The sequence below is a fragment of the Anomaloglossus baeobatrachus genome, chromosome 4 (genome assembly GCF_048569485.1).
Source record: "Anomaloglossus baeobatrachus isolate aAnoBae1 chromosome 4, aAnoBae1.hap1, whole genome shotgun sequence".
Lineage (NCBI taxonomy): Eukaryota > Metazoa > Chordata > Amphibia > Anura > Aromobatidae > Anomaloglossus > Anomaloglossus baeobatrachus.
This window is the reverse complement of record NC_134356.1, coordinates 224,756,184-224,776,737: the sequence shown is the minus strand read 5'-3', so window position 1 is coordinate 224,776,737 and position 20,554 is coordinate 224,756,184. Positions and strand designations below refer to the sequence as shown.

General features: G+C 50.0%; 1 protein-coding gene across 2 annotated transcripts in view; it reads right to left on the bottom strand.

Moving 5' to 3' along the window:
- UTP20 (UTP20 small subunit processome component) overlaps positions 1-20,554 on the bottom strand; it is a 355,063-nt gene that overhangs the window by 203,705 nt on the left and 130,804 nt on the right. For both annotated transcript variants that reach the window (XM_075344692.1, XM_075344693.1), the window contains exons 20-22: positions 18,672-18,751; positions 17,174-17,411; positions 2,861-3,052 (exon numbers count right to left, since the gene is read on the bottom strand). In XM_075344692.1, coding sequence (XP_075200807.1) covers positions 2,861-3,052; positions 17,174-17,411; positions 18,672-18,751 — 510 coding nt within the window. The remainder of the gene's footprint in view (positions 1-2,860; positions 3,053-17,173; positions 17,412-18,671; positions 18,752-20,554) is intronic.

Below are 20,554 nucleotides of genomic sequence, written 5' to 3'. Positions count from 1 at the left end.
CAAACCAACGATCCCACCAGCGATCCAAGCTGGCAGGGATCGTTGGTGAGTCGCTACATGGTCGCTGGTGAGCTGTCAATCAGGCAGATCTCACCAGCGACCAGCCATCAGCGACTCCTGTAATGATGCTGGGCTTGGTAACCAGGGTAAATATAAGGTAACTAAGCAAAGTGCTTTGCTTGGTTACCCGATATTTACCCTGGTTACCAGCATACACCGTTTACAGGCTGCCCGCGCTGGCTCCCTGTATTCGTAGCTAAGGTACACATCGGGTTACTAAGCAAAGTGCTTTGCTTAGTAACCCAATATTTACCCTGGCTACGTGTGCAGGGAGCCAGCGCGGGCAGCCTGTAAGCAGCTACGCTGGTAACCAGGGTAAATATCGGGTAACCAAGAAAAGTGGTTCGCCCAGGTTAATAACTGCTGTCAACAAAATAGAATGTATTAACAAAAATGTATTCTGCACACAAAAACCACAAAACAAATAGAAAGAAATGTAATTATTAAAAAGGCAAAAACTAAGCTAATAGAAGCATTTCACAACATATATTTCAATACCACAGATATTCCACACAGATTTCCCCGCCTGTCTCTTTCCCAGTCTGCCTGTCTCTTTCCCAGTCTGTCTCTGTCTCTTTCCCAGTCTGTCTCTGTCTCTTTCCCAGTCTGTCTCTATCTCTCTGTTTCTTTCTCCATCTGTCTCTTTCCCAGGTCTGTCTCTTTCCTCGTCTGTCTCACCGTCTCTTTGTCTGTGTCTTTTCCTGTGTCTCTTTCCCTGCCTGCCTGTCTTTGTCTGACTCTTTCCCCGTCTTTCTCTATCAAGGCCTGTGTCTTTCCCCATCTATAATTGTCTGTCTCTCTGGCTGTCTCCTCCTTCCCTGTCTGCCTGTCTCAGTCCCAGTCTGCATGTCTGTGTCTCTTTCCCCATCTGTCTCTTTCCAGGTCTGTCTCTTTCCCTGTCTGTCTCCCTCTATCCGTCTCACTACCGACATCTTATTACCTCACATATAAGCTTCTTATACTATCTCTTTTGTTCCTATAGCAACCACTCACAGCTCCTACTCATAACCTGTAGTTCTAGGCTCCATTTACTTTAATGAAGGTATGTTTTTTGAAGAGTAACTGTAAAGCGCGGGGTTACATTTTCCTGTCAAAACATAGTCTACGACATTCCCTGGGTCACATGAGGTGTCTCTGCAAAGTTTTGTGATTGTAAATGCGACGGTGCGGATATAATTTTTGCTTCACTTTTTCTCCATTACGTAGATAGGGGCAAAATTGATTGGTAAATTGGAACGCGCAGGGTTAAAATTTTGCCTCACAACATAGCCTATGACGCTCTCTGGGTCTAGATGTGTGAGTGTGCAAAATTTTGTGGCTGTAGCTGCGACGGTGCAGATGCCAATCCCGGACATACACACATACATACATATATTCAGCTTTATATATTAGATGACAATTTTCTTGATTTATCTGTCCACTGTGCTCATGTACCTGAAAGACCACCAATTCATTTTTTATAAAATGTATTTGCTAACCCTCTAGAATTATGGTCTTTTAAAATTTATCCTTATGACAGGCCATCAATAATATACGGGTGAGGTTTAGATTACAGATGCCCACCACCAATCAGGTGACTGACATCCCATACATCACTGTACACTTTGTATTGGCTGTAAATAGGACAGACCTACAATACTGGGCCTGATAAACAACCGGATACTCAACAGTGCACGTGGTCTCTTCAGTCAGCTGAGAACCAAACACTGTGAAGATGTAATTTACCCTCTCACTGTATATGCTGTGATACTATGTCATGATATGCATATTTCCCTGGTTGTATTAGTTGTAATTCATGTATTTCCTTGGGGGAGCTACTGATCTCAATGTGTCTCTCTCATACAATTGTAGTCTTGGCATCTAATGTGATTATGTAAATAGCCTGTCCTCTTCTTTCCAGAGTTGTGTATCTAATCTGTAATTGAATTGGCCAGTGAAGGAATAGTCATTGTTCTGCACAGCAGGGGATCCCTTCATCTACTGTGGCTGGCAGACATATCGGAGCCCTGTGATGGACCAAACCATTGATGATAGGATGTGTGACCCCCACCCCCTGAACATGGTGGGCTGGTCAAGGAGCACAGACAATGCATTTCCCTTTTTGTAACTTCAGAGTGAGCTGAAACTTGAAGGGAGCAGGAGCTCCAGCCTGTGTGGCTGTGGACACGGACGGAGCTAGGCCTGTGTGGCGGCCCGTGGGATTGTGTGGAACTCTTTGGACTACTGTAAGGACGATTGCTTTATAATCCGGTCCGAGGATTGTCGGGAAGGGCCCCCGAATCTGTTTTACGTGGACTTATCGTGTGCTGTTCCAGTGTTCTTGTGAATAAACCTGTTGGATCGTTCTTCGGCCTGTTGTCTCTCCTTGCTCTGCTGTACACCCCGTCACAAACACCACTAATAATTTTTTGGGATTTCATCTGATTGTACAATGATATATCATACCTGACAATCAGATCTGAGAGCAAATGAGATTTATTTGAATTAAGAATTCTCTATTAAACATGTATGATTCTCAAAGTGGGTTCTGTACTTTTTCGGAATGGTTTTAGTTAACATAATGGAGCACGGTAAAACTATGATCGTACTATAAACTTCAATCACTTGCATTGACATTAATCATAAGAACACAACCAAGCAATGCAATATGACCTGCACTTAATTATGGTGCCAAACACTTAACATGCCAGAAATAAGTGCAAGGTTAACAACCTAAAGTAAACCTCAAGATGCAGCCAAGAATTGTTCTTGAAACTGCATAATAATGCTAAATACACATCAATCAAGAGGAAACACTCACTTTGAGGCAGCTCTCCTGGTTCTCTTTCCTTGTGATCCAATATTGTCCATCTCATCCAATTCCATGTTCCCTTGTTCTTCCATTGCTACATCGTCAGTAATGCCTCCATCTTTAGTACAATCCTTTCTCTTATCAAGCTTCCGAAGGTCTTGGGAAGGAGCCACTAACAAGTCTGCTGGATAGTATTCATTGCTGGAAACAAGGTGGACAACAAACTCAATGTGTCGCTCATGCATAGATTAACAGCACACTACAGACATTTTAAAGAGAACCTGTCACAATGCTGCTCATAATTCAGACTGCATGGACAAAATCATGAGATGGAGATGGAGAGATAAATATATAGGTCTGTGTCAGTATAACTTGCATTTTATTCATTGAAATTGTGTGGGTGGATGTGTGTCTATTAGAGAGTTATATATAATAGTCTTATTCATGTACATTTAAAAACGGATTTTTGTGTACTCACCGTAAAATCGTTTTCTCTTAGCCATCATTGGGGGACACAGGACCATGGGTGTCATGCTGCCTATCCATAGGAGGACACTAAGTAGATGCAATAAGCATTAGCTCCTCCTCTGCAGTATACACCCCCTGGCCGGGCCAGGCAAGCTCAGTTTTAGTACACAAGCAGTAGGAGAAAAAAAGCAGTAAAAACTTACCTCAACAGAGGAACATGAGAAAAAAAAAAAAAAAAGAGTCATAACCAAAATAAGGTACTGAGAGAACCAAGGCCCAACAGGGCAACAGTGTGGGTGCTGTGTCCCCCAATGATGGCTAAGAGAAAACGATTTTACGGTGAGTACACAAAAAAGGGAATTTTGTTTACTTACTGTAAATTCCTTTTCTTCTAGCTCCTATTGGGAGACCCAGACAATTGGGTGTATAGCTTCTGCCTCTGGAGGCCACACAAAGTATTACACTTTTAAAAAAGTGTAGCCCCTCCCCTCTGCCTATACACCCTCCCGTGGACCACGGGCTCCTCAGTTTTGGTGCAAAAGCAGGAAGGAGAAAACTTATAAATTGGTCTAGGGTAAATTCAATCCGAAGGATGTTCGGAGAACTGAAGACCATGAACCAAAGAAACATTTGAACATGAACAAATCAACATCAACAACATGTGTACACAAAAGAACAACCAGCCCGAAGGGCACAGGGGTGGGTGCTGGGTCTCCCAATAGGAGCTAGAAGAAAAGAAATTTACGGTAAGTAAACAAAATTCCCTTTTTCTTTGTCGCTCCATTGGGAGACCCAGACAATTGGGACGTCCAAGAGCAGTCCCTGGGTGGGTAAAAGAATACCTCAATAAAAAGAGCCGAAAACGGCCCCCTCTTACAGGTGGGCAACCGCCGCCTGGAGGACTCGCCTACCGAGACTGGCGTCTGCCGAAGCATAGGTATGCACTTGATAGTGCTTCGTGAAAGTGTGCAGACTAGACCACGTAGCTGCCTGACACACCTGCTGAGCCGTCGCCCGGTGCCGCAATGCCCAGGACGCACCTACGGCTCTGGTAGAATGGGCTTTCAGCCCTGAAGGGAGTGGAAGCCCAGAAGTACGGTAGGCCTCGAGAATCGGTTCCTTGATCCACCGAGCCAAGGTTGACTTGGAGGCCTGAGAGCCCTTACGCTGGCCAGCGACAAGGACAAAGAGCGCGTCTGAACGGCGCAGGGGCGCCGTGCGAGACACGTAGAACCGGAGTGCTCTCACTAGATCCAAAGAGTGCAAATCCTTTTCACACTGGTGAATTGGATTAGGGCAAAAGGAAGGCAAGGAGATATCCTGATTTAGATGAAAAGGGGATACCACCTTAGGGAGAAATTCCGGGACAGGACGCAGAACCACCTTATCCTGGTGGAAAACCAGGAAGGGAGCTTTGCATGACAGCGCTGCAAGCTCAGACACTCTCCGAAGTGACGTGACTGCCACCAGGAAGGGAAGGCCACCTTCTGTGAAAGACGGGAGAGAGAGACATCCCGCAGCGGCTCAAAAGGCAGCTTTTGAAGAGCCGTCAGGACCCTGTTAAGTTCCCAAGGTTCCAACGGACGTTTGTAAGGTGGGACCATGTGGCAAACCCCCTGCAGGAACGTGCGGACCTGCGGAAGCCTGGCTAGACGCTTTTGAAAAAACACGGAGAGCGCCGATACTTGGCCCTTGAGAGAGCCGAGGGACAAACCCTTGTCCATTCCAGATTGTAGGAATGAAAGGAATGTGGGTAAGGCAAACGGCCATGGAGTAAAACCGTTATCAGAGCACCAGGATAAGAAGATTTGCCAAGACCTGTAATAGATCTTGGCGGACGTTGGCTTCCTGGCTTGTCTCATGGTGGCAATGACATCCTGGGATAACCCTGAAGACGCTAGGAGCCAGGACTCAATGGCCACACAGTCAGGTTGAGGGCCACAGAATTCAGATGGAAAAACGGGCCTTGCGACAGGAAGTCTGGGCGGTCTGGAAGTGCCCACGGTTGACCCACCGTGCTGTGCCACAGATCCGGATACCACGACCGCCTCGGCCAGTCTGGAGCGACGAGAATGGCGCGACGGCAGTCGGACCTGATCTTGCGTAGTACCCTGGGCAGCATCGCCAGAGGGGGAAACACATAAGGCAGTCGAAACTGCGACCAATCCTGGACTAAAGCGTCCGCTGCCAGAGCTCTGTGATCCTGAGACCGTGCCATGAAGGCCGGGACCTTGTTGTTGTGTCGTGACGCCATGAGATCGACGTCCGGCGTTCCCCAGCGGCGACAGATCTCTCGAAACACGTCTGGGTGAAGAGACCATTCCCCCGCGTCCATGCCCTGACGACTGAGAAAATCTGCTTCCCAGTTTTCTACGCCCGGGATGTGAACTGCGGAGATGGTGGAGCCTGTGACTTCCACCCACTGCAGAATCCGCCGGACTTCCTGGAAGGCTTGACGACTGCGAGTGCCGCCTTGGTGGTTGATGTAGGCGACAGCAGTGGCGTTGTCCGACTGGATTCGGATCTGCCTGCCCTCCAGCCACCGATGGAAAGCCAATAGGGCTAGATATACTGCCCTTATCTCCAGGATATTGATCTGAAGGGACGATTCTATTGGAGTCCAGGTTCCTTGAGCCCTGTGGTGGAGAAAAACCGCTCCCCAACCTGACAGGCTCACGTCCGTGGTGACCACGGCCCAGGTTGGGGGTAGGAAGGATTTTCCCAGAGACAGAGATGTGGGTAGGAGCCACCACTGAAGTGATGTTTTGGTTGCAAGAGAAAGAGAGATGATCTTGTCGAGGGAAGCCGAAATCTTGTCCCATTTGCGAAGAATGTCCCATTGGAGTGGCCGTAGATGGAATTGCGCGAACGGCACTGCCTCCATAGCTGCAACCATCTTCCCCAGGAAGTGCATGAGGCGCCTTAAGGGGTGTGACTGACTCCGAAGAAGTGATTGCACCCCCGCCTGCAGAGAAAGCTGTTTGTCCCGCGGTAGCTTGACTAACGCTGGCTGGGTATGAAACTCCATCCCGAGGTAAGTCAGTGATTGGGTCGGCGTCAACTTGGATTTCGGGAAATTGATGATCCACCCGAACTGCTGGAGAGTCGCCAGAGTGACGGTAAGACTTTGTTGACATGCCACCCGAGAAGGGGCCCTGACTAGGAGATCGTCCAAGTAGGGGATCACCGAGTGGCCCTGAGAGTGCAGGACCGCCACGACGGATGCCATGACTTTGGTGAAAACCCGTGGGGCTGTCGCCAAGCCAAAGGGCAATGCGACGAACTGGAGGTGTTCGTCCCCGATGGCGAAACGCAGGAAACGTTGATGTTCGGGTGCGATCGGCACATGGAGATAAGCATCCTTGATGTCGATCGATGCTAGGAAGTCTCCTTGTGACATCGAGGCGATGACCGAGCGGAGAGATTCCATCCGAAACCGTCTGGTTCTCACATGTCTGTTGAGCAGCTTGAGGTCCAGAACGGGACAGAATGACCCGTCCTTTTTTGGCACTACGAACAAGTTGGAGTAAAATCCGCGACCACGTTCCTGAAGGGGAACGGGAATCACAACTCCTTCGATCTTTAGATCGTCCACTGCCTGAAAAAGTGCGTCGGCCTGTGAGGGGGGGTGGGGAGGTTCTGAAGAAACGAGCCGTAGGTCGAGAGCTGAACTCTATCCTGTAACTATGAGACAGAATGTCTCTCACCCATCGGTCTTGAACGTGTGGCCACCAGGCGTCGCCAAAGCGGGAGAGCCTGCCACCGACCGAGGATGTGGCTAGGTGAGGCCGAGAGTCATGAGGAGGCAGTCTTGGAGGCAGTGCCTCCTGCGGCCTTTTGGGGGTGTGACTTTGACCGCCACGCATAGGAGTTCCTCTGGCCTTTCTCCGGCCGGTTGGACGAAGAGGATTGGGGCTTGGCGGAGGGACGAAAGGACCGAAACCTCGATTGGATTTTTCTCTGCTGAGGTCTCTTAGGTTTGGACTGGGGTAAGGAGGAATCCTTTCCCGAGGATTCCTTAATAATCTCATCCAACCGTTCGCCAAATAAATGGTCGCCAGAAAAAGGCAAACCAGTTAAGAACATTTTGGAAGCAGAGTCTGCTTTCCATTCGTGCAGCCACATGGCCCTGCGGACTGCCACGGAGTTAGCGGATGCTACAGCCGTACGGCTAGCGGAGTCCAGGACGGCATTCATGGCGTAGGACGAAAATGCTGATGCCTGAGAGGTCAAAGAAGAAACATGCGGAGCAGAATTCCGCGTGACAGCATTAATCTCAGTCAGACATGCCGATATTGCTTGGAGAGCCCACGCGGCCGCAAAGGCCGGGGCGAAAGACGCGCCCGTGGCCTCATAAATGGACTTCACCAAGAGCTCTGTCTGTCAGTGGCATCTTTCAGGGATGAGCCATCGGCAACAGACACAACGGACCTAGCAGCCAATCTAGAGACTGGAGGATCCACCTTGGGAGAGTGCCCAGCCCTTAACGACTTCAGGTGGAAAGGGATAACGCGTGTCAGTGAGCCGTTTAGCAAAGCGCTTGTCCGGGACCGCTCTGGGCTTCTGGACAGCATCCTTGAAGTTAGAGTGATCAAAAAACGTATTGCGCGTACGTTTGGGGAAACGGAATTGGTGTTTCTCCTTCTGAGAAGCCGACTCCTCTACAGGGGGAGGTGGGGGTGAGAGATCCAACACCTGGTTGATGGATGAGATAAGATCATTTACTAAGGCGTCCCCCTCAGGGGTATCAAGGTTAAGGGCGAAGTCAGGGTCAGAGCCCTGAGCTCCCACGTCCGCCTCGTCTTCCTGAGAGTCCTCAAGCTGGGATCCAGAGCAGCGTGAGGAGGCCGGGGAAGAGTCCCAGCGAGGCCGCTTAGCCGGTCTGGGACTGCGATCCGGGCAGGAGTCCTCCGCCTGGGACCTAGGGGCTATCCTGGGAGCGCGCTGCGGCGCGGACCGAGAAGGGCCTGGAGGAGACAGACTAACAGGGGTCGGGGCCTGTGAAGGGCCCGGTCTGGACTGCAATGCCTCAAGGAGCTTAGATGACCATTTGTCCATAGACTGTGCAATGGATTGAGAAAGTGACAGAGTTTCTCAGCGAAAGAGGCCAACGACGGTGACTCTGTCCCTGCAGCCTGCTCAGGGGGAGCAGAGGAGGTCTACATGAGCCGAGGGGCCCACAAGTGCCCTAGGCTCCGGCTGAGCAAGCGTGGCAGGAGTCGAGCATTGATCACAGTGAGGGTAGGTGGATCCCGCAGGTAACATAGCCCCACAAGAGGTACATGCCGCGAAAAAAAATCTGTGCCTTAGTAGCTTTGCTCCTTGTGGACATGCTGTTATCTCTCAGGAGAGTGCCCACTGAGGGTATATGGGAAAAGGGTATACAGCATTTCCGAACAGATTATATATATATATATATATATATATATATATATATATATATATATATATATATATATATATATATATATATATATATATATATATATATATATATATATATATATATATATATATATATATATATATATATATATATATCCCGGCACCCTAGGGGGAACAGCACCGGGTGACCGGTGTGGCTTACCAACCGCTAACGAGCGGAGTGTGTCCTCCAGATTCCCTGTCGTGGATCCCCCGGAGCTGCAGAGCTTTGCTGCTGAGTAGCATCCACCGGCAGAATGGCAAATATGGCCGCCAGAGCTCTCAGGGGGGTAGTGGAGCCGAGGGCGGCACTAACAAAGAGCGGGAATCTGGAGTACCCACGGTGGTCAATGAGGGGGGAGGGAGACATGCCAGATGCTCCAGCCCTCAAAGCCGACGTCATGCCGGTAATCCCGCCCTTACCCCTCACAGGCAGGCTCGGGGGCGGGATTTTTCGAGACTAGGCCGCGGCGAAGCCGGGGACTAAATTTAAGGCCGCGCCCGACAAGCAGGCACGGTCGGCGCGGAAGTCCGCCGAAAAGACAACGGACTGAACTACCGGTGCTTCCGGGGGGAAGGTGCGACCCTCCCTGTACAGTCCCCACATGGGGACACAGAGTACCTTCAAGTTGCAGGGCCCGGTCCCTGGGGATGAAGAAGCTCCGGTCCGGCAGGTTCCACCAGGGGCTGCGGATGGAGCACGGTCCCAGCATATGGATGACCGCTCAGGATCCCACTTCTCCCAGAGCCGCATAAGGGATGGTGAAGGAGACGGCATGTGGCTCCAGCCTCCGTACCCGCAATGGGTACCTCAACCTTAAAAGCATCGCCGACATAGTGGGGTGGAGAAGGGAACATGCCGGGGGCCCCATCGGGGTCCTCTTTTCTTCCATCCGACATAACTATGTCTGAGAATGCATGAGTGGATGTGTGCCTCCTTCCACACAAAGCATAAAACTGAGGAGCCCGTGGTCCACGGGAGGGTGTATAGGCAGAGGGGAGGGGTTACACTTTTTTAAAAGTGTAATACTTTGTGTGGCCTCCAGAGGCAGAAGCTATACACCCAATTGTCTGGGTCTCCCAATGGAGCGACAAAGAAAATCCGTTTTTCTCTGACGCCTCATTGGGGGACACAGGACCATGGGACGTCCTAAAGCAGTCCATGGGTGGGAAAAATAAAAACAAGACAACGCAACCCAAGGACTAGGAACCAGTCCCAGACAGCCTGGAGCACCTACTGAGAAAAGGTGCTCCACTGCCTCTTGCAGAATTGTCCTACCCAGATTTGCCTCAGCTGAAACCTGGGTATGGACTCTGTAATGCTTTGAAAATGAAATGTAGCCTAGACCAGGTCGCAGCCTTACACACCTGTTCCACTGAAGCCTGAAGCCGAATGGCCCACGAAGCGCCAACTCTTCGCGTGGAATGAGCCCACAGCCCACTAGGAATGGGCTTGAGTTGCAAGCGGTAGACTTCCTGGATCGCAGAGCGAATCCGGCGAGCCAGAGTCGCCTTTGAAGTAGCCTGTCCCTTCTTAGGCCCCTCAGGAATGACGAACAAGAGTCCGTTTTCCTAAAGGGGGCTGTCCTGGATATGTAATATCTGAGAGCTCTGACGAGGTCTAACGAATGCAGAGATCTTTCCACCCTATGAACTGGGTGTGGACAAAAGGAAGGCAGAACAATCAATGTCCTCGTTCAAATGAAACGGGGTAGGAACCTTGGAAGAAAATCCGGAAGGGGGCGCAGAACCACCTTGTCCTGGTGAAAAAAATCAGAAAAGGCTCGCAGCAAGAGAGTGCTGCTAGCTCCGAAACCCGTCTGATGGACGTAATTGCCACCAGGAACGTTACCTTCCAGGACCGAAAACCAAGGGAGGATTCCTTGAGAGGTTCAAAGGGGGACCTCTGGAGACCGTCCAGAACGAGATTGAGGTCCCATGGTTCCAACGGCCGTTTGTACGGCGGAACTAGATGGGAAACGCCCTCGAGGAAGGTCTTGACCTGCGTTTTTTGAGCCAGTCGGCATTGGTAGAAGATTGAGAGCGCTGAGACCTGCCCTTTAAGGGAACTGAGAGCCAACCTGCAGAAAATCGAGAATTCTGGGGATGGCCAGAAGCAGAATGCTGGATGTTAGTTTCCCTGCACCATGAAAGGAAGATTTTCCACGTACGGTGGTAAATGCGTGATGAAGCAGGCTTTCGGGCGCTGATCATGGTGGAGATAACCGCGGGGGAAGAATCCTGCTCTTGTTAATACCCAGGTCTCAATGGCCATGCCGTCAGCTTCAGGGCTCTGGAGTTCTGATGGGAAATGGGCCCTTGGGTCAGCAAGTCTGGGATGTCTGGAAGGCGCCACGGTACGTCTGCGAGCATTTGTTCTAATTCGGAGTACCAGGCGCGCCTGGGCCGGACTGGTGCTATCAGTATCATCGGGACTCCCTCTACCTTGATTTGCCTGATTACCCGAGGCAGCAGAGGTAGGGGTGGAAATATGTAAGGCAGGCGGAAGTGGAGCCAGGAGCAGACTAGAGCATCCGCGCCGATGGACTGCGGATCGCGTGACCTGGCTATGAACGCGGGTACCTTTGCGTTCAACCTTGAGGCCATTAGATCCACGTCTGGTGTACCCCAGCGAGTGCAGATGTGTAGGAACACTTCTGGGTGGAGAGACCACTCTCCGGCGGCTAGGCCTTGGTGACTTGGAAGTCTGCTGCCCAGTTCTCTACTCCCGGTATGTGTACCGCTGATATCACTGACCCTGTCAATTCGGCCCAGCTGAGGATCCTGTGGGACTCGAGATAAGCTGCCTTGCTGCAGGTGTACCCCTTGGCGATTGATGTAGGCTACAGCTGTTGCATTGTCCGATTGGACTCGAATCTAATGACCCGCTAGCTGAGGGCAGAATGCCCTGAGAGCGAGGAAGATCGCGCAGATTTCCAGGATGTTTATGGGTAGGGAAGACTCCTGGGGCGTCCAACGTCCTTGAGCAGTGTGGTGCCGGTACACTGCTCCCCTGCCTAGGAGGCTGGCGTCCGTGGTCAGGACCAGCCAGTTTGCTGGGAGAAAAGATCTCCCCTTCGAAAAGGATGAGGACCGAAGCCAGCAGCGGAGTGCGTACCTGACTGAGGGCGTCAGGTGAAGATGTCTGTCCGGGGAGAAAGGGCTCTTGTCCCAGGCCGCTAGAAGGGCTAGCTGCAGTGGGCGGAGGTGCAGTTGAGCAAAGGGTACTGCTTCTATAGCCGCCACCATCTTGCCGAGCACCTTCATGCTGAATCGATTGGAGCGAGACGGAGGACGTAGAAGGCAGCGTACCGCTCGTTGAAGAGCGATCGCCTTGTCCAGGGGGAGGTAGATCAAGCCCCGACAGGTGTCCAGGGACATGCCAAGGAAGGTGAAGGATCGTGATGGGATCGGGAATGATTTGTCTAGATTCACTAGCCACCCTAAGCGGGATAGGGTGTCCACAGTGATTTGTACGCTGGTTGAGCAGTCGCGGAAGGAGGGGACCTTGATGAGGAAGTCGTCCAAGTAAGGGAGAACGACTACTCCCCTGGCGTGAAGGACGCTCATGGCGGCCGCAATGATTTTGGTGAAGACCCTTGGTACAGTGGCAAGGCCGAAGGGTAGAGCTACGAATTGAAAGTGGGAGTCCTGAACTGCGAAGCGGAGGAACTTTTGGTGATCTGGGGCAATGGGTATGTGCAGGTACGCATCCTTGATGTCTAAAGCGAGGAATTCCCCTTCAACCATGGATGCAATAATGGACCTTAGGGACTTCATTCTGAATCTCCGTACGTGCACATGTTTGTTCAGGTGTTTGAGGTCCAGGATGGGTCGAACTGACCCATCCTTTTTGGGGACCACAAAGAGGTTGGAATAAAAACCCCTGTACTTCTCGTCGTCCGGGACAGGTATTATCACTCCTGCTGTTTGGAGCGAGTGGATTGCTGAGAAAAAACTTTGCATCGTTTTCGAGACTTTAGGGGGTTTGAGAGAAAGAACCGACTCGGGGGTCGGGTCCTGGTAACCGGAAGACACAAGGTCTCGCACCCATTTGTCGTCTGAGGCGGCAGCCCAGATGTGTTGAAAAAAGCCGGAGTCGACCTCCTACAATGAGTGTGTCTTCCGGGGCGCCGAAGGAGTCATGAGGGGAGAAAACGTCGTGGACAAGTCTCCCTAGTCCTGGACTGTTTCGGTCTAGGCTGCCATGACGAAGTGGGTTTCGGGGAGAGCCGAGGTCGGTCGGTCCCTGCGTAGTCCGCAGCTGGCGGCGGGGACAGCACGGGATGTCGACCAGCCAATGAGTTCCGAAGGAGCGGAAAGAGGACCGTGGACGTCTGGTGAAGGTCGTCCTGGACTTCAGGTGGGGGAGGGAGGTACTCTTTCCTCCCTGTGCGTCAGAAATGAGCTTGTCCAGACGTTCGTCAAACAATCGGTCTGGAAAAAAAGGGAAGGCCCGTGAGAGACTTCTTAGAGGCAGAGTCCGCTCGCCATTGTCAGAGCCAGAGAGCTCTACGGATGGCTATGGTATTTGAGGCGGCAAACGCTGCGCAGGTAGCAGCGTCCATGGAGGCCTGCATGAGGTACTCCGCCGCAGCGGTAATTTTAAGCTGTTACCTCTGTGAAGGTATGAGGGAACTGGGATTCCTCAAGCAAAGTGTTAAGGGATTCTGCCCAGACCGAGATCGCCTTTGCGACCCACACAGAGGCAAAGGAGGGCGAGAGGGAGGAACCTGCGGCCTCCAAAGCAGAGCGGGCGAGGTGCTCCACCTGTCTGTCTGAGCGTCTTTGTGGCAAAGCGGGAGAGGGGTCGACTGAGGGCGGATCGGCCCAGCCCTTAGGGGCAGGTGAGGCAAAAGGGTACCGGGACTCCATGAGTTTTCGGTTACCGAAGCGCCTGTCAGGCTTCTCCCTTTGCTTTGTGAGGATATCCTGAAACTCTGGGTGATCAGCGAAAAACCTTTTGGGGTTTCCTTGCCCTCTTAAAGGAGACCGCATGGTCAGTTGTAGTGGATGGGGGATCCTCCACATGCAGAGTTTGGTTGATTGCTGCTATAAGGGAGTCTATTGCAGTTTGATCATCTGGGGAGGCTGAGACCAAGGAATCCTCCTGGTACAAACAGCATTCTCCCTCCTTCAGCTCTTCAGAAGCCGTGGAGCACGTGGGAGAGCCTGCCTTGTGTGCTCCCGAGGGAGAGCCCGCTGGAGACACCCGGCCGTGTGCTCTTTTCCTGATCCCTGCAACCGGTGAAGCATGTGCCCGGATTACCTTAGAAGGATCCTCCATAGGGGTATCCTCAGGCTGCGTTCCGTCCAGGGACCCAGAAGGGTGTGGAGGACGACATTGCATAGCCAGCACCAGGTTCTGTGACAGTTTTTCCATGGATTGGGACACAAAACTGTGTCCATTCTGGTGGGCTGGGAGCCCTAGGCTCTGGGCTGATGTTTGCGGCGGTGGTGGCAGGGAGGTCTTGGGGGGCTATAGGGGTACAGGACTCACAGAGAGAAGAGACCCTCCTCCTGTGTTTACGTGGTAGCTCAGCGTGGCAGGCAGTGCAGGCTGAATAATAGAAGATGTGGGCCTTAGCACTCTTAGTGCCCTTAGATTTCTGCATGTTCCTAATAGGAGTATGCCAGGAGGGGGAGCAATGTTCAGCAGAGCTACAATTGAAGCAAACACCTCACCAGAATCAGCCGATGGCCCTGTCCTCAGGAAGGATTAAGCTCTATGGAGATCTTCACACGCTTCCCTGGGGGGGGGCTTATCGCGGCCGTGGGGCGGGGCTTAGCGCTAAAAGAGCGGGAAGATGAGTCAGTGTGCCCCCCCTGCTTTGGGTAGTAAAAAAAATGACGGGAAGGGAGCTTCTGATAGTTTTCCTCCCTCTGCCTCCAGTCAGCACACAGCTTGTCACTGGTGGTTATCAGCCGACTTTTCTGCTAGAGCAAATAAAACAGCCTGAGTCCCTGAGCCCTGGGCCCTACTCCCTGCCACCAGGAAATTATCTGCAGGACTTTCTGCAAACAGCAGAACTTCCCCCTCCTCCAGCCAGCAAGCTAGAGAAAAGTTAACACTGTGTGTGCAAGATCCTTGCTCCTTGCACAGAAATACTGTAAATGTCCTGGGAACCTTCCCTGCAGCGTCTTTTCTCCCTTTGTCTGGGAAACCAGTCAGGGGGGATCTCACCTTAAAACACTGCTTCCATCCAGGCAGTGAAAAGAGCAGAGTCAGCTTGCAGTGTCGGTGTCATATTCAACTCAGAGCCTGCAAAGAGGGGCTGAACAATTGGTGCCATCTTCAACTCAGAGCCTGCAAAGAGGGGCTGAGGAATTGGGCTATAGGGGCACAGGCCTCTACCCTGGGCTTTGGAAAATCGTGGTCTGTGGAACCCGTCGTCCAGCCCAGGATCCAGCGTCGCAGGAGGGGGTACGTGGAGGCGACACTCCACGTTCCCGCCCGTTGATGGTAGTGGGAGATCAGTCCCAAAAGGAAACCGTCGCCCTCAAAAAATAACAAACCTTGAAAGGAAGTGCCTCCTACAGACACTAAGCTAAAACTGGGCTTGCGTGGCACGGCCAGGGGGTGTATACTGCAGAGGAGGAGCTATGCTTTTGCATCTACTTAGTGTCCTCCTATGGATAGGCAGCATAACACCCATGGTCCTGTGTCCCCCAATGAGGCGTCAGAGAAAACAAAAATTAAAATCATAATCCAATTCAAGGTAGTTTCTTTTAAAGTGAACCTATCAGGAGTAATATGCACTCAGGACCACGAGCAGTTCTGGGTGCAGATTACTAATCCCTGCCTAACTGGCCCTGTATACACCAGCATAAATAAAGAGATCTATAGGAAAAGTTTTTCTAAACATCCATTAAGATATGCTAATGAGTGCAGGGACTAATAGCAAGGGCATTATTTCCCCTGACTAGTCCGCCCTCTTAGCATGCTATCCCACCCACAGGAGCATGCTACCATACCATTCAATGCTCAGCGTCATCGGCTGTGACTAGCATACTTGTGTCTGTTATCATCTCTGAGACGCCGGGTGTAGGGTCAGTGCGCATGATCAGAAGTCCCGGCACTTCCAGCCATGCGCACTAGACCTCTCTGAAGCCGGGAAGTGTACACCCAGCTTCATACTGCGCATTACTGGAAGTACCGTGACTTTTGATCATGCGCACTGCCCAATGTCTGAGGCGTTTACAACGGACAAGGTACGCGCATCACTGCCGATGACGCTGGGCATTGAATAGCATGTTAGCATGCCACTAGAGCTACAGTTCAGCATGTGCACATCTATTCAATATACTCTGTATGGGACTGAACGGATTAATATAGTGCTGTAGAGGAGACCACCCCCAATGTCTAATGATTTGAGTGCAACAGTCAGCATTGAAGAGATTAAATAGCTATGATTGAGTATTTCAGATGCCATTAGTTCTAAGGCCACGCTAAGGCTGGTTTCACACTACGTTTATTTAACATGCGTCAGGAACGTTTTTTTGCTGCAAAAGCGGATCCTGCTTTTACAGCAAAAAACGCATGCAAACGCATCTGTTATTTTGCAGGAACCTGTCACTGGATGTTTAGGGGCGGGCATTGGAGTCATGTGATCGGGAGTGAGGGGAACTAGACTGGGAGCCGGCTTCTGACAGCTGCAGACGCTGGTAACCAAGGTAAACATCGGGCTTGGATACCCGATATTTATCTTGGTTACGAGTGTCTGCAGCTGCTAGGAGCAGGGCTGCCTGCACACGTAACCAACGTAAACATCGGGTAACTAAGAAGTGGTTACCCGATATTTACCTTGGTTACGAGTGTCCGCAGCTCTCAGGTGGGAGAGAGAGGGAGGGGAGGAAGGGGGAAAGACAAAGATAGAGAGAGAGGGTGAGGGAGGGAGGAGGAGAGAGAGACAGATCACGCGAGACTGGTTCTGTGCATGCTCAGTAGAGCAAGCAGGATCCTGTCTATCAGCACACCAGCGTTCACCTGCGTTTGCGTGCTGTTTAGTCAGGATCCGGTGACGTGCAGTATTTGGACGCAGCTCAAAAACGCTACAAGTAGCGTTTTTGAAAGATGTTAAAAAACTGCAAGTCGCTGGATCCTCACTATAACGCACGCAAACGCAGGTGAACGCATGTTAACGCGAGTCCATTGCAAATGCATTGAAGTGAAAACGCATTTGCACTGGATCCGTTTTTCCGCTAAAAAAACGTTATGGACGGATGTTAAATAAACGTAGTGTGAAACCAGCCTAAAACCATGGCAAACTATTGTACTATGATGTCATGTTAACCAGGTTGTTCCCACAAAATGGCATAACGTGGCGTGAAAAGGTCTAAAAGGCATCTGGGTAAAGAATTTGTCTTTAAAACAGTCCTTTAAGATCCCCAATATATTCCAAAAGATCCAAAGTGATAGAGTAAACCTACCTTATAAATCGCAGGAGCAGCGGGGACAGTTCCCTGGATCGGGGTTCCACTCTGTCCGGGAAGTGAGACATTGCTTTCCAAAGCAGGAACCGGAAATTGGTATGATCAGTCCTCTCCGTTACATCTGCTCTATGATTCAGCATATCGCCATATAAAACGCCAATGTCTCCGGCATAAAAGCCAGGGAAATCCTGCTTGCCCTCTGACTCGTTCATTTCAACATTTTGTAGTTCTCTTTCTGTAGAAAAGGATATCACAAGTGAAAAGTAGAAAACTTGTAGAAAATGAGAATTAAAGGACGAAATTGTAGAGAAGGTTGGGAAAAGGCGAGTGAACAACGTTGGGCCAAGCTAGACCAATAGGGACTCAAAGATGAGGCAAGAATAAAAGTACAAGTATTGAACAATCTTTTTTATATTATCTCAAGATACTACATTTATTCTGCAATGGTTTAGCATTTCACATACATAAGCATTATTTCATAAGGATGAGTCAAGATGGTTCTGTATGCACACAAACACGTTACAGTCCATCTGTAAGGCTCAGGCCACTCGGGATTATGTGCGAGTCCTCGCATGACACTTGGCTCACACTCGCAGCACAGCGGGAGCCAAGTGTCATGCGACTGTGGTCTGATCGTGCAATCAGACCACAGCTGCAGAAGGGGGGGGGGGAGGGATTTATCTCCCTATCTCCTCCGTTGCCAGCTGTGCGATTCTCGCATCTGCACTCGCGTTACACCGCTGTAATGCGAGTGCAATGCAATGTTTCTCTCACCCCATAGACTTGAATGGGTGCGAGTGAAACAGGATCACGTTCCACCAGCAGCATGCTGCGATTGTTTTCTCGGTCCGATTAGGGCTGAGAAAATAATCGCTTATGGGTGCTGCCCCATAGAGTAATATTGGTCCGAGTGGAATGCAATTTTTAATCGCATTCCACTCGCTCTGTATTACTCGCCTTGTGTGCTAGGCCTAAGCTCTAATATTGCAGGTGACAAAGAGGACCGAAGCTACGACTGGATGTCAAGTAGAGCAACACTGCTACAGTTTAAGGCCAAGTTCATAAGTCCAGTAATCATCCATTAGATCGGATCCACCAGCAATCCACATCGGCAAAAAAGTTGTGCAGATAAATTCTTTGACCGATCTCAGCTGGATCATCTTTAACAATAAAATCTGTGGCAATTCATTAAATAGACATCAATTATCTTTCATTTGAAACTGATCCAGTAAGCAACAAATAGATGGCTAATTAAAGCATCATCCGTTTTCCACAGACTTCAATGTTAAAAAAACGGATGCAGCCGAAATCAGGTTTTTTTTTTAAAAATGGCCAAAAAAAGTTCTGTTTGCACAACTATTTTGCCAACGGATAGCTGCTGGATTCTTTTTACCGGATGATTACTGGACATGTGAAGATAGCCTACACATGGCACCTAGGAAACACTGAACACCTTTATGAAAAGGATGTTAAGGTACAATCCACAATACATTACCAGCATAAGTCGCCGACTTCTCCAAATGCTCGTAAAAAACCTTCCAGAAAGTTTTGTTGTCCATCTCATTTGCATGAGAACTGTGAACAAGAAATGAAAAAAGAAATTCACTTTTGGATCAGATCTGAGGAACATATGCGACACCTTCCATCTCACTTGGCATCTCATTCCTCTCTCAGGTCAGTCATACAGTATGCAATGTGACTTGAACTGAACATTTGCTACTCTGCGTATAATTTGCGAATCTGTGTGAACCAATCCTATGATATCGCACTATGCTAACAAGTTAAACAAGTAATATCCATCTCATCTTGCTACTGGCCCCCCTTTCAGACCTAAATAACTTTATAAAATATCACCTTTTGCTATAGTAATGAGGTTTGCTGGCCCCGGGGGCGGACTGTATTTCATCTGTTATCCCCCCTCCTGCCGCTGTTCGCCGTCCCCCAGTCTTCATTTACATAGACGACACCGCCGCCCTCATGTTCCACAGTGCTCTGGGAGTATCGCGCATGCGCAGTGTCACAATCGCGGAACTGAGCACGGTTTTCAAATCGCGAGCGCCGGTGAGGTTACTGCGCAGGCGCGAGACTATGGGCGGCGCTGTGAATGTCATCACCAGCGTCATCTAAGTATCCGCCCATAATCTTGCGCCTGCGCAACAACATCACCTTCGCTCGCGATTTGAAAACAGTGCTCAGTCCCGCGATAGTGCCACTGCGCATGCGTAAGACTTCAGGAGTACTGCGGAACATGAGGGTGGCAGCCTCATCTATTTAAATGAACACTGGGGAACGGCGAACAGTGGCAGGAGGGGGGATAACTGACGAAATACAGCCCGCCGACGGGGCCAGCAAACCTCATTACTATAGCAAAAGGTAATATTTTATAAAGTTGTTATTTAGGTCTGAAAGGGGGGCCAGTAGCAAGATGAATCTTTATAGAATGCAGCCCCGGAGCTGCAGAAGGAGATTATTTTAGTTTAATAGCGAAAATTCTGGTGACAGGTTCCCTTTAACAAAAAAAAAAAAAAATCAATTTTTAATCCACATGCAAATAAAGCTGGTGTTCTGTGAAAAAGGAGTTGTACAGCTCACCGTAAAGTAGATGAAGGGTGCAGTGCTCGGATGTCCTGGTCTGGTCACCAGGTTAACTGATACTAATGAATGACAAATGGATCCAGCATCCGCAATAAATAAAAACTGAATTTTATTGTAAAGATTAAAAGCCAAGCTGTAGCACATTAAGGCATACTAAAAGGGGAGGAACGTCAATGCGTTTCAAGCAAAAATGCTCTTAATCATGACCATGGTCATGACTAAGAATTTTTTCTTAAAGCGCGTTGATGTTTCTCGTTTTATTATGCCTTATTGTGCTACGCTTGGCTTTTAATCTTTACAATAAAATTCATTATTTATTTCGGGTGCTGGATCCATTCGGCATTCATTAGTTGAAGTGCTATGTGCCTCCCCGGCTCTATTCAATGACTAGCACCATTTCTTCTGCTTGACTGAAAGCTCCCAGCCTTGACTACACAGCCAAATTGGCTGTGGCATATAGATTGAAAGATGAGCCAAAGAGCCATATGGCAATATAAGCAGTTTGGGGACTTGCGCGACATGACAGATTCTCTTAAAAGGGTTATTCTCAGGCTATGTGCCCACGCTGCGGAAAATGCGCGGATTTTGCCGCAGATTTCTCGCGGAAAAGCCGCGGATTTTCCAAAAATCTGCAGCACAGCTACTCCCCGGCCATTTCTATGGCATTTGGGAAATGTTGTGCCCACGCTGCGGATTTTTCCGCAGCGGAAATCGTGCAGATTTTCGTGCGGAAAAATCTGCAGCATGTCAATTATTGTTGCGGATTTCTCCGCAGGGTCCCAT